The following is a 15080-nucleotide window of genomic DNA, read 5'->3' on the forward strand; positions in this document are numbered from 1 at the left end:
GATGGAACGCTCATGCATTCCTTCAGTCAATATGAATTATGATTTGTCAATATTTTTGTTCACACATTCACAAGGTTTTCTCACCAGTGTGAATTATGTGGAACGGCTAATAGAAATCCTGGAGTGGAGTTTAAGCGATTGAGTGATAACAGAAAGCTTTGAGATGAGTCACCCCGCTCCACTTAGGCTATTGGTTCCAGTCCGTTTGGCTTCTTGTAGAACTGTTTTCCCTGTCGAGAACTTGCTGGAAAGATTTAAGTTAATTTAACAGCGGAGCTAATAGTCCAGCAGAACGTGATATTATTTACATGTACATAATACCCTTAAATAAATTAAATATAGAAAAGGTGTCTACGATAGAAAACATTTCTAATACACTTTATTATTAAGCACTTGCTTTGCATTACTCAGTACGTACGTATGTTTGTTTAACATGAACAGTGTAGAGTAAAATGCGACCAACTCTGGAGGTATGCATGTGTGTAGTGCGCGGGTGATTTCAGAGCGCGCGCTCCTCTCGCGCCGCCAGTGGTCGTCGCTCTGCTCTCACGCTCGCTGCTCTTCATCTCTCTGTCATCGGGGAGAGTGCGCTGTTTCTCTCTCCCTGCCCAGACCCAGACCCTCCTCCTCCGGCAGCCCGTCCATCTCAGCGCATCGGCGGAGAGTTTATGGGGAGAGTGGCCGCTCCCTACAGCGGCCCCGGCAGGATCGTGTCCTTTCTCACAGCAGTTCCTTCTTGTTTATCCTGCAAACAGCAGCAGCGGCGGCGACATCATCATCACTCTGCGGCAGTGGACCGGGGCAGGAGGAGGATGAGCGAGCAGGGCAAGAGTGGCTCGTCCACGCCAGCGAGCGGGACACCAGTCCCGGGCTCGGACACGTACAAAGGCTGGCTCTTTAAATGGACTAACTACATTAAAGGTTACCAGCGCAGATGGTTCGTGCTCAGCAATGGACTGCTGTCCTATTACAGGTAACGTAATGATACGCGTTCAGATGCACGCATGGTCTTGTTTATCATGCAGCTGTGTTGGTGTCATTATTACAAGAATGCATATTTGCACATAATTGGGCTATACTGGCCGACCAGTCATGTCAAGGCAGGTCATGAGAGCTGTCAAATACACATGAGGACAATCAGCGCACTTCATGTGCGCGTCTCTAGTGTATACAGATGCTGCTAGTCCATCCCTCAAAACTCTCGACTCATTTTGCCACCATGTGTTTCTTTTAAACCAGTTCCTCAAATGTCATTATGAACGGATAAACTACTGTCTAATAAATGACAACAGTACGCTGTGTTTTTATTAGCGTGTCAGCTAGCGCTCATGCTAACGTCAATGGATATTCTCATTCTGCGATCCTCTGTGACGCTCGTGTTATGAGAGTCGTTGCACTTTAATATTTGACAACCGACTTCTCCGTGTGTATGTGGGCGTGTCTTACAAATTCCGGTCTAATCATATTTCTGGCTTGTTTTTATGGAGAAATTGGCAAACCAGTAATTTATTATGGTCCGAATTCAGCTTCTGGTCAGCTACAGATGTGGTAGCCAGTGTTAGCTTTTAGCCAACCATACACCAATCCAGGACATCCTTACAAAAAATTACCATGGTAACCAGTTTCCCTTAAAATATAACAAAACAACAATACTGTAATTTAGTCAAAAGTGACTTAATTAAAGTGAAAGGAAGAATCTTAAAGGTCGTTTTTCGAGGATCAACGGAGATATATATATATATATATATATATATATATATATATATATATATATATATATATATATATATATATATAAACCACATTTAGGTCATTGTGTTGTTTTTTGTGTGACAGGGGCTGAGATATCTGATGATGTGAAGCCTATGTATGCAGTGATACAGTTTCTCTTTAAAATTTAAACCTCCCTCACATGTGTCACCTGTGAACTCGGGCAGTTCCACCTGTTGTTTAAGAGGCCCTTGAGCCAGCAGTGGTAATCATGTTTCATCTCTCCCTGTGTGTCAGGAAGACAGGAGGATCACATGAGTTAACTGTCACAGAACCTAATTACTATGGACTTTTAATTGCTTCATTACCACAGCTAGGTCTGTCCCATAAGAGAAGCATTTAATGATTTAGTCGAGCAGAAATATTGCCCATTGAAATGTGTAAGTGATTGCTCATTATGTATCTTGGATAACAATATGCATACAGGACAATGTCAATATCTCTTACCTGAGCTATGATGGTTATAATTGTCATAGAATGTCCTTTTAGTGGTGATTCTGCAGTTTTTGAAATATTGCATAACAGTGGCCTTGAGATTATTGACCTTTTTAGCAGACTTTATTGCCCTGTAGCATGTTGAAAGTATTAGGAAATAGACCTCCTGGAAAGATGTATGATAAAAAAAAACCTGTACCTGTACTTATCACAACTACTGTAAATAGAAGTCTCACCTTGAAGTTCTTGCATTTACAAGAACCTGTTTGTTTATTGTACAATGTGCGTTTGTATTAGCCGGACCAGCCTGAAGTTTTTTTTAGGCTGATTTAAGGTAAAGAAACAGAATGTATGATATTGTTGTTTATTTCAAATATAATTTAAAATATCAGTTTTAGCATCCTTTGACAAATAGTTTTGAAGATTTTGGTATTTTCCTTTTCAGGTTGATACATAGAACATATGCTACCTTCAAGTGCACCTGGGAAACTTGTACCTCAGGGTCGGGCTTTCTTCATTATGACATGTCATGCATTCATGATGTCGGAAACATAACATGATGGAAGTAGTCTAAACTACACTAAAGAAATATGTTGTGAAGAATAAACCTATATATCTACATTTGAATTCCAAATGATGACAATTATTAGTTTCTATCACCTTTTTGTACATGGTATCACTAAATGTGAAGCAAAGTGAGTGATTAACATTGAGTGATTAAAGGGATAGTGCACCCAAAAATGAAAATGTTGTCATCATTTCCTCACCCTCATGTTGTTCCAAACCTGTATGAGTTTGTTAAACACAAAATAAGATATTTTGAAGAATGGTGGTAAGACAGTTGACGGTAGCCATTGACTTCCATAGTATTTTTTTTCTACCATTCAAGTCAATGGCTACCATAAATTGTTTGATTACTAACATTCTTTATAATATCTTCTTTTGTGTTCCACAGCAGAAGAAAACTCATACGGGTTTGGATCAACATGATCAAGTAGCCTAATTCCTTCACTTTCATTTTAGGCTGAACTATCACTTTAACATCATGCGCTACAGACTTGCTTTCCACTCACTGATCTCTATGTAGATATATTATATGAAATTATTTATATTATAGGTCAGTGTTTCCATCATTTTTCAAATCAACACAAAACTGGTGGGAGCAGCTCTGGTGGAGAACAGTGACTGGATCTAAAACCTTCAGATGACACACAGCTCATATCTCTATCTCTGTAAGTTAACGAAAGCGAAACCACACACGAAAATCCGCAACACCTAGGCTAGAAGACAGGTGTTTGTGCAGCGCTGAACAGCTCTCTTGCACTGATGTGACAAACAACTAGTGGTCCAGTCCTGTTCTGTTCACACAGTGTGCTTTCTGAGAATGCGGTTGCGAGTCCTGAAAACATACAGGTGTGAGTTCGGTTATATTATGCGTTTGTCAGTCCCGTAATTAACTGAACTTTGTGTGAACGTAACCATAAGGACTCAAAAACAGGACTGAGAACCGTATTCTGTTGCTGTGTAAATGTGGCCAAAGGTACGAGTTTCACAGGTGCACTTGAAGGCAGCATAAAGGACTTTGGTATTATCCTATGTCATTCAGTCTTCAAAATTGTACCTACCAGCTTAAACACCAATCCAGCAAGGCATACTGAAGACATCCAGGAAGTGTTTGAGAGCCTTTTTGTTGTCAGAACTGTATTGTTATCAGATGGTCATGAGGGTCATCGTGATAGCGTCATGGAGCAGATCTGTAGTCAAGCGGCTAATGAAATGAGGGCAAAGGCTCTTGTAAGAGCACTGAAGCAATACCCATCATTCCGTATCTCTACTGGGCAGCCCCTGTGAGCCTACTGACTCTTCACACAGTGGGCCACCGGGTTTCCACCCTCTCTGGAGAGTCTGAAGGGAAAGCGACACTGCTGACTGTGAAAGAGAAGAAGCGTCTCTCTTGCTTCTCTCCTCTATTAATAGTCTATTATGGTGGAAGGTGATTGCAGTGGTGTAAAGCTAGATCTGCTGTCATCGGAGAGCTCTGGCAACCTTGCGCACGTAGCCAACACAATGAAGTGTCTGGATAACGTGCTGCGCTAATGTCTGCCAAATCAACCTGCCAAACACGCCGTTACAGAGCCAGAGAGAGCAACAGTAAATGTGTGAATATGTTTTAGAGCCAGTGTATGACAACAGTCATTAGATTATGAATGGTTTCTTAATAATTCCTTGGAATGATTGGAAGAGTAACTGTTCTAGTTAAAGGGATTGTTCGCCCGAAACCTACATTTCTGTCACGATTTACTCACCTTCATGTTGTTCCAAATTGAATGACTTTCTTTCTTCTGTGGAAATATGAGATTTAGTAGAGGAGACTTCTGGGCTTATGATAAAGCAAAGGATATGCTTTAGATGTGAACCTGTATCCCTGGCCTGAGTATGTGCACTGCATAATGCACCATTGCTCAAATACAAGAGATGTATGTCATGCCTACATTTTTATTAGTCTATTAGTGGTCAATATATTGCAAGTCAAGCGAATGGAAAGATTTGTACAACTCAGGCAAATCTGCTTCATGCTGCATGCGAAATATGCACAATTACAACATCACAGCACTTAAATGCAGAGAACTGCCAACTCGGACTCTCTGGGTGGCCTCTGTATCAGCAATCTCTTATTTTCAGCTTATATCAGTCTAACCGGCCCCAAATGGTCATTTTGATAAGAAATCCACATTTAAACATTGTGCAACTGAGCCAATACAATATTCTATTGATATAGCACAATTTTATTTCTCACTATATTTCATTAAATATTTCAGATCATTGTATCAATATTTGTATCTATTTGTAATGCATGTACACTGCGGTTCAAAAGTTTGGGGTTGGTAAGATTTCTTTGAAAAAAGTCTCTTATGCTCAAAAGTTTGATCAGAAATACAGTAAGGATAGTAATATTGTAAAATAACTGTTTTCTATTTGGTAATTTATTCCTGTGATGAATTAATTAAAACAGAATTTTAATTGTCACATGATCCTTCAGAAATCGTTCAAATTTGGTGCTGAAAAAAAAACACGTTTCTTATTAATTGGTTAGAACTGTCTTTGTTTTTGTGGAAACCGTGATTCATTTTTTCAGGATTCTTTGTTGAATAGAAAGTTCAAAAGAAAGTTTTAAAAAAATATATAAATCGCTGTAACATTTTAAATGTCTTTACTGTCACTTTTGATCAATTTAATAGGTTCCTGCCGAATAAAAGTATTAATAAAAAAACTTGTTTATTTATTTTCCAAAGTCTAATTTTACACTTGCATTTTTGCTTTTCTGCCCAGTATGTTCATAATTTTTTAATTTTGGCTAAGAACTTTCATTTGTCTTCATATCATTTCCTAAATTCCTATGGTTCAGTTAGTGAAGAAGCATCTTAGTGGGGGATGAGAAAGTACTGGGAGTTAAAGCCTGCTGACTCCTCTAACAGCACAGTAACAAGAAGCTCATGCTTTTTTTCATTAATCAGGCCAGGTACCAGTTCATTCTATTTGTCCATTAATTAAACTTGTTAACAGTACCATGATTTCTGAATTCATTTTGATCAGAAATCACATGATATTGTGGTGCATCATAATGCATTCAATCTATTTTGCCTATCCTTCTCTGAACTCATGTGTCTGTGAGTCATGCGAGGGTTGTTGAGAGGATGCTGCTGATCTCTGTATGCTCACATTCACACTTTCTCTTCCTCTCTCTGGGCTCATTTCAATGGGCTGGATCGAACTGATCCTGCTGTCATATAGACTTGTGGATCATTACTAAGAGACACATTAATCAATGTGCACTTCTGAAGAACTCAGCTCCCTGTAGTGCTGTCACACTGACGCAGACGCTGAAGAAAATGCTGAGGCTTTCTATAGGAAGCCTTGGATGTGTTCTGCTGATGTGTTAGTTTTACCCTCCACCACACACAGTTCTGTCATCTGCAGTGCTAAAACACGTTAAAGTGTAATGGTCTGCGTAAATTGCACTCGGTCACAGCACCCCCCTCCCTCCCCCTCCTTGTGATGAGTCACATATCTTCCCCTCCTGTTTTTTTTTTTTTCTTCTTACACGCTGACTGCTTCCTTTTATGCATGTTTGATTTCTTAAGAGACATTTCTCCCATCTTTATTATGTTCTGATGTTCTTATTGTAACCAATTGCAGTGGAAACCGTTTTAGTCAGTGAGCCTGCCCGAATCTGATTCAAGGTGTCTGACGGTATCTGTATTTTTAAATGAAATCAGTCTTATTAGGATGTTTTTGGAAGCAGATAGTTACTGTTGTTTGCTTAGACCTTAGGTAATTACCCTAGCAACCTTTCAGAACATCCAGGCAACCGTCTCTGGGCCACATACACACCGCAGATAAATTCGGTTGTCAGTTCACCTTTTAATCCTGTTCTGTACACACACAGTTCAGTAATTTACAGGAGATGTAATGGAAGTAGCAGATAATGTCTTCCATATTGTGACATATGAAACATCTGAATTAATGGATTATTGAAAAAGGAAAAAAAAAATCCATATTGTGACTTACATATGAGGAAAAAAGAACGGGATTTGATTGTAACCATCAGTTGTTGATTGGATGGAGGCAGATTTAAGTGGACTAAATGATTGGAAAGGTCTGGCACACCAGAGAGAAGTATGTCATTTAACTGGAAGATTGTAAAGACAGATGAGAACAATAATTGGTATTAGGCAAAACTTGTTAAACAATAATCAGGTCATTAAAACAATAATTGCTATTAGGCTAATTTTCTGTTTTTAGGGCATCTCTATCTCGTTCGCTCCCAGACAATGCTTGACCTTCTTTTGCAATGAGTGATAACATCTATTCTGCTGGGAAGAATGCGGTCACATGATCTGAGTGGAGGTTGTGTCCCTCAAGGGTTTATGGGAGGTTAACTGAGAAGAACGGGGTGTTTTGGAATGTCATTCAGACTCTTTGCACGATGTGTTCACTGAAACTTGCATACTTCCTTCAGTTATTTTTGGACTGAATACATTTTCCAGTTTGAGTGATTGTCAGTCATTGCTGAGTGTGTGTTTGTCTCTTGCATGTGAGAATCTACTTTTTGCAATTTTTGTAAAATTGCAATTGTGATAAAAAAATTGTGAGATAAAAAGTTGCAATTACGTTTTTATTTTTTATTCTGTGGCGGAAACGAGCTTCATACTTTCCCATCCCCTTTTCTGAGTCTTATTTTTGCAACTTTCTTTTCCTCTCTCTTCCTCACCCTGGCTTCATGTTCTCAGTTCTGACCCACTTACAGCCATTTGTGTCCAGTCTGTCCCCTGCAGGGTGGGTGAAGCTAATTTAAGATCTCTGCTTTTACCCCTCCATACCTCCTCCCACCGACTTTCTCTCTCTTTCTCCGATCTGCTTGGGTTGGGTTTAAGTATGAATTCTCCGCTCTAGAGAGGTTGGATGAATATGGTCATTGATGTTTGGTCTGTGAGCTGAATGTGTCTCTCCCTCCCCCTAGTGACTCTGTCACCTGAGTTTGGTTTCAGCCAATTACTTGGTTTGCTTGACTATCAGACCATCAGCCCCCACAAGGCCTGAAACTGTAAATGTAGCCAGCAGACGTTCATCACACACACACACACACACACACACACACACACACACACACACACACACACACACACACACACACACACACACACACACACGCTGTAGGGAGACCACAGTGCCTCGTATCTGTAAAGAGAAAATGCCTTTTTTTCCTGGTTTAGGTTTACGAGGGATGTTTTTTTATTATCAAACATTAAAATGTAGTAGTATTGCCATGAACTGCATAAGCCCCATACTGTTGTAAGGCCCGATATATTGGTCCAATCTCGGTTCGCCAATACACGGGGAAGGTTATCACGTGTTCTGTCCTCACTCATGCAAAGCATTGGTTGGTTAAATTTGTAATACATTAATCATATGTATTTACTCGTTAATTCATCTGACTCCATAAATGAAAGGTTTTAATAACATCTGTGCCTCACTAAAAGTGAGCGAATGTATGACTATTCCTTTTAACCATTAAATGAGCAATGCCAAAATCAGTTAGAATAATCACATGTAACAATTTTATATTTCAGATATCAGAGATCAATTCCACAATCAATTCAAATATCTAGAACATGGTTATACATTGGTTACACCAAAGAATCTTATCCAGCTTGTACCTGAGAGAGAGAGAGAGAGAGAGAGAGAGAGAGAGAGAGAGAGAGAGAGAGAGAGAGAGAGAGAGAGAGACAGAGAGAGAAATCACCTATTCCATTCGTGTCCAGCAAAGAAGAGACCCGAGAGAGGGAGCACACCTTCCTTTATCCTCCTGACCAGGTGACATGGGGGATGGGGGAGACCACCCTCAAATGGCTTAACCAGTTTTCTCTAAACTTCTATAAACCTTATTACCTTTTATTTTATCTATCTGGATATGAGATATCTGTACCACTCACTTTGAGACATTTCAAATGACACCAAAAACATAACAGTCAATGATAAACATTCACATTAAACCATGTTCTTGTGTGAGTTCTTAGTATTTTGTGAGAGGAAGTGAGGTTGTATGGGGGAGGTCAAATGCTAATTAGCCAGCAGGGCCCTTTTGTCTCTAGACCGGGCCTCAACCAGTATTTTCAGCCTTACAGTGTATTAATTTTTAACATGACATAGACTGAATTAGAACATGTATAATTGTGCTTTCTAAATGACTCTTGAATGTTGATGGTTCATGCACTCGGCAGCCAATAATTCAGTGCTACTGTGCTTTTGCAGTCATAAACAACCCGTCAGTAATAATACAAATTTTTGTACACAACATTTTTTCAAGATTGCCGTCACTAAAAGTAATGCAAACTTGCAGTTTTAGTGAGTCAGATGATGATTCAGTAAACGATTCAGTTAGTTTATTCAGTGGAAGATTTGTCTGACTGTCTCTAACTGGTTACCTGTGAGCCTTTTTAAGTAATTCCTTAAAAAAAAACACACCGAAAGAGTGGTTAGCATTTGTAAATTTTTTGACATTTAGCATCCCACTAGTTGAGATCCACTGCTTTAGAACACACTCATGCGCACATACGCTTCTGCTGGAAAATATAAACATAAAATTACAGACACAATAATTTCCACAAATGCAGTGTGTATCTGTTTCAGAAATGTCTGGCTGATTGAAAATAAAAAAAATGCAATCTCTGTACAAACAATAGCATTTGTCTTTGAAATAAAATAAAGAAAAAAAGAAAAAAAAAGAAGAAAAAAATATGTTTTTGTTCAAAATTTTGTTCAAAAATATGTATGGCTCTGACCTGTGGAGTGCTTCTCACAATTTCTCTGAGAGGTCAGAGCTTTGACATTCCATTAGAGATGTGCAACAGATACCGGGTTACCAGAGCAGTACACACACACACACACACACACACACACACACCACCACACACACACACACACACACACACACACACACACACACACACACAGACATACACACAGAGACAGACTTGCTCTTCTTGCTCTCTGTGTCTCCCCACCTTTCTGCTTCTCCTCTTTGTCACTTCATGCCTTTTACTGTCCCATTCTTTCTGAGAGTCAGCAAAGCGCCAGTGGTGTGGTGGAGTTTGGATCAGTGTTTCGTAATCTCAGTCTTTCTTTAACTGTGTATTGTGAGGCTTTAAGCTTTTGTTAGGCCTTCTAAGGCTTGGTTAAATTAGAGTTCCTCAGAATGGCCTGACAGACTCACAAGAGGCTCTGGGATCCTTTCAGGCCTGAGTTATTTCACTAAGACCAGACACCCTCAACCAGACATTTCACCGTCTGTCTGTCTGTCTTTTTGTCTTTCTGTCTATCTATTGTTTGACCTATCGTTCAGTTCTATCTATCTATTGTTCTACCATTCTATCTATTTTTCTATCTATACTACCTATCGTTCACTCTATCGTTCTGTCTATCTTTGAGTTGTTTTACCACTCTACAGTTCTATATCTATCATTCTCTGTCTTTATTCCAAAATGTTAGGGTTGTTGATATGATGTCTAACAATGTTTCTGTTACATTCTTGTTAATTATTATACATGTCATTTTTTAGAGCTCATATTTATAGAGAGAATCATTTTACTGTACTTTTATTTGTCAGTTTAAATGAACTGAATCTTATTTGTCTACTAGTCTTTTACTCTAGTTTATTAATAAATTAAAAACAAGAATAAAATTAATTCTGTAATCAAAACGCTTGCATTTGCCAATAATCTTCGAATGGCACGTTGTTGATTGATCTTCCTGAGTGATGCATCAGTCTCTCACTAATGGAGATTTTTATGAAGCCTTTGAGGTCAGGGATGTTGTAGAGAACAGAGTGAACAAAGCTAGTTCTGCATTTATCATACTGTGCTGCTTTTCTCTTTTGCTTGTTTGAGGAATGTTGTGTTTCCATAAGGATATGCCTCAGTAGTTTTTTTGTGGTTTGATAATGGGACTGTAAGTTCTCTTCCTGATCTCTCAATCAGGGTTTACATCAGGCTCTGTTCTCTCTCTCTCTCTCTCTCTCTCTCTCTCTCTCTCTCTCTCTCTCTCTCTCTCTCTCTCTCTCTCTCTCTCTCTCTCTCTCTCTCTCTCTCTCTCTCTCTCTCTCTCTCTCTCTCTCTCTCTCTGACACTGGCTGGATTGTTTGAGTGTTGTTGTTTGGCCAGCTGACACACAATAGCCGTTAACCTCCATTCTCTGCCCGCTCAGTATGCAGCTGTGTATAGTAACGTAACGCTCATGGGTGCTCAGCGTTTCTCTCTCTTACACACGTCTGATCTATGTTGATTTACATCACGTCATTCAATGTACATGTGATTTCATTCACAGTATGCTATCCTACACACGTACAGTATATGCTTAAAAAGTAATGCAGCTTCATTTAGCCAAACTGGAAATTTGTATTAATTATTTAACAATGTTGTGCCTCTTCTTGTTGTCCTTTGTCCTTTATTTTTTTCTCTCGCGTGTCTTTTTTTCCCCGTCATGTACTAACACCTTCCTCTGATTTCCTGTCTCCCCTCCACGTTTTGGTCGCTCCATGGTAGGACGCAGGCGGAGATGGCCCATACGTGTCGCGGCACCATCAACCTGGCCACGGCGCACATCGACACAGAAGACGCTTGCAACATTGTTCTGAGCAGCGGGGGGCGCACTTATCATCTGAAAGCCAGCACAGAGGTGGAGAGGCAGAGATGGGTCACAGCACTGGAGCTGGCTAAGGCCAAAGCCATCCGAATGATGAACGATCAGTCCGGTAACAAGACTCTAATCAACACAGTTTGAGTTTTTTGAGTTCATATTTTTCAGCTGAAATGGATCGTTGTAACTGTGTAATTGTGTTGAGCTTTTAAATGATTATTATCCCTTAAATAAAGTGGGACATGCTGTATGATTTAATGATTCAGCTATAATCAACATATCACATAAAGGTTCCTAGCATCAACAGGTCATATTACAGTTGCTAAAGTTGCAAATCAGGACTCTCACTGACCATACTGACAACATGGCATCTTGTCATGTGGTTGAAAGTGTGTTACTGTGTAACTGAAACAGTACAGAAATGTTCTTTTGGTTCCATGTTTTTAGGCAGTAAGCTTCTATCTGCTCTAATTGAGTTGCTGTATAAAGGGTTTGAGTGGAAAATGTTTGTGCTTTTAGACAATGGCCACACAGCCCCGCAAACACACTGTTATCAGTCTGGTAAGGTGAACGGGCTTCTTACAGAAGCTTTGCATCATGTTTACAGGGTTGGTGTGTAGTTCAGAGTAAAAAAAAAGGTGTTTGCTTGCAGAACAAATGTAGGGCTCAACAACAAGGATTTTCTTTTCCTTCTATTGGCCAGGCTGGGTCAGTAGATCAAATTTGTACTTGCCCTGCCAATGGATTTTCACTGGCCCCACCACAATCTTTTTTTATAATTTTTAATTATTTAATTAACTAAAAGCAAAATTAAGTTTTGTTTACAAGTACTGTAGTTTTTAAGTCAATGTAATTATATAATCAATCTTTGAATTAATAATATAAGATGTAAGGAAATAAATGTAATTAAATTATTTCATTTTAAGCTATAACACACTATTTCTGAAAAAAAAAAAAAAACCATTTTTTTAATTTATTGATTTTCATTAAAAAAAGCCTTGCCAAACAATAAATGCAATAATAATATGACAACAACAGTTAACAAAATAATAAAAATAATAACACCAACAATAAAGTACATTTTAGCTCAAGTAAAAAAGAAAAAAATACATATTAAATTGGCATGTTTATATATAAGTCGCGAGAAGTAAAAGAGTAATAAACTAAAGTACTGAAAATAAATTTAAAAAAAAAAAATTTAATTTTTTTTTTTAAAACCCTTCATATTCCAGCTGGATAACATTAGAATTGAGTTACAATGGTCAATATATCATAGAAAACCAAATATTTAAATTTGAATATTAGACTTAGTGAGAATCCAGCACTGGCCTGATGAGACAACAGACAGCTCTGTCAGCTGGTGTGAAATGATCATGCTGTTCAGGCAATCCTTATTGTTGAGACCTGAAATGATTGCATTTGGACTGGAGTGGGTCAAAGAAGTTGTTTTCGTGGATTGTTTAGTTTGTGGTATCTTATGTGGGTCATTGCTTTGCTTCAGATAGGTCAAATCTCTCTTTTCCCTAAAGATGTATTTGACCTGAACATTGAGCTGTCGAATGGGCGGTAATAGTCTCTGGCTTGAATCACAAGATCTGAAAAAAATAGATCTGTTCATACTTCTCATTAACTGAGTGCTGAACCAGGCTAGATGAGACGGTACTGCATGCAGCATGATTTTCATTTTCCCACGAAGTCATTATTTAGCCGTTATTTCCTATAGTAAAGCTTTTGCTGCATGTGTTTGCAGATAAATACAAGCTCTAAATGTTATCATACAAGACAGTAGGAATCACTCAGTGTGTTGTGTTAGTTTTTTGGCAGTACTCGGGGGTCAGAGCAGGTCAGCACGTTCGCCATGTTACAGCGCTGTCCTATATTTGAGACCTGATACGCTCATCTCCTGTGACATACACAGCTGTCATTGAGCTCCTGAAGCAGATGGCTTCTGCTTTTGATTAGAACGTGTGTTTTATGATCTCGCCGCTGCAGATGTTAACTATACATGTACTTCATTTATATTTGACATAAAATAAAATACAAATATTTTTATAAAGCATATTTTTTATACGATTTTTTTAACGTTAAGATATTTTGCTATAAGTGGGATAAAACGGGGGAAAAGAAGTCTTCTGCTTTTAACAGGTTCACCACAAGGGGACAGGAGTGCTCATTTTGGCACGTGATTTCAGTTCTCATGAGAACCTAGTCAGAGCTCACATGACAACAGAGCTCTTTTTTTAATTTTTCTCTCTAATCTCCCTTGTATGTCAGACTCTCATCCATATGAAACACTGGCTTTGCTCCAGCCCCCTCTCTTCATTCCATTCCAGACGCTGCCCACTCTTTCCTCTCACACACAAACAAACTCAAGCTTTCTATTTTTGCGGTGCTCTGGCATTCTGTGTATTCTGTCTATGTGAGCATTATGTGTGTCAGTAAGAATGACAGACTGAATGCTGATGGTGTCTTTTGTGTTTGTGGTCAGTCCAAAAATCTCAAACAATAATGATTCATGCCCATTTTCTGTGTGCCATGTATTAGCATGAACGGTTGGTCAGTAATAAATCATGTTCAAAAGAACAAATTGTCAAGGTCAGTAAAATCACCCTGAAACCTCCCCAGGTTCCACTTACTTTGCCAATTACATTTGGAGAAGTACTCACAATAAAATTTGGACCCTTTCATTTAAGACTATATATATATAGATCATATAGCTTGCATAAATCCATAATAAGTTACAAAATTAGTGTGATGGAAAGTCCAGTTATTCCAGTATTCAGTGTTACATGATCCTTTAGAAAACATTCTAATATGCTGCTTTAGTGCCCATGGGCATATTTCTTGCATTTGACTAGTATTTTTCTGACTAGTATTTTTCTTGCATATTTCTTTTTTTCCATATTTCCCATATTTATTGCAAGAAACATTTCTTATTGAATGTCAATGTTGAAAACAGTTGTGCTGCTAAATATTTTGTGGAAACTGTTTTTGTCAAGAGTTTTTGATTACAGTTTTTTAAAATCGCTTGCACACTATAAGTGGTGCTACTTGAGGCCTACTCAGTGAAACCATACACTCATATAGGCTACCTAATATTCAGACCAAGTCTGAAAACTGCACAGTTCACTACATTAGACCCATCATTCAAAACTAACAGCTCTTGTGTTTCAATTGGAAAACACTGCCATTTAAATGTCACACTCATTTACCAGTGATCATGTGTGAAAACAGTAAAAAAAATGTACTCCCTTGCATTTCTGTTTTTAGTGTAAATATACCTAAATCGAATTTTGAGAAACAAATTGCATTTCTGTTTATTTTGTATATTTGTAAAATAATTTGTTATATAATATACTGTATACCGAATATGCATACAAGTGAAGTCACTTTTATTTCTATAGTGCTTTATATAATACCGAATGCTTCAAAGCAGCTTCATAGTAACCAATTCAAATTCTGCTCTAAAGCAGTTTTAACAGCCAATAGTGTCATTATTCAGCTCAAGTCAGTTCAGTGTTGATTCGGTTCAGTTCAGTGACTGTAGTTCATCAATTGCGCTACAATTGTGCATACATATATCTGAGTGTATTTGTGCACATACAGTACATGTTAGTGTGAGTACTATGACAAACTGCTGTGCACACTGAAGACACAAGATAGTAGTGTTTCACATTTGT

At 38.4% G+C, this 15080-nt stretch overlaps 1 protein-coding gene across 4 annotated transcripts in view; it reads left to right on the forward strand.

The window, feature by feature from the left end:
- The window catches only part of osbp2b (oxysterol binding protein 2b), an 80921-nt gene that overhangs the window by 21116 nt on the left and 44725 nt on the right, over positions 1–15080 (forward strand). For 2 of the 4 annotated variants that reach the window (XM_079871035.1, XM_079871036.1), the window contains exon 3: positions 11307–11515. In XM_079871035.1, the coding sequence (XP_079727161.1) occupies positions 11307–11515 (209 nt within the window). Of the gene's footprint in view, positions 1–500; positions 974–11306; positions 11516–11888; positions 11962–15080 lie in introns of those variants that run through there. The other 2 variants (XM_079871038.1, XM_079871039.1) reach the window with 2 other exon arrangements.

This window comes from Squalius cephalus, assembly GCF_949319135.1.
Source record: "Squalius cephalus genome assembly, chromosome: 5".
NCBI lineage: Eukaryota > Metazoa > Chordata > Actinopteri > Cypriniformes > Leuciscidae > Squalius > Squalius cephalus.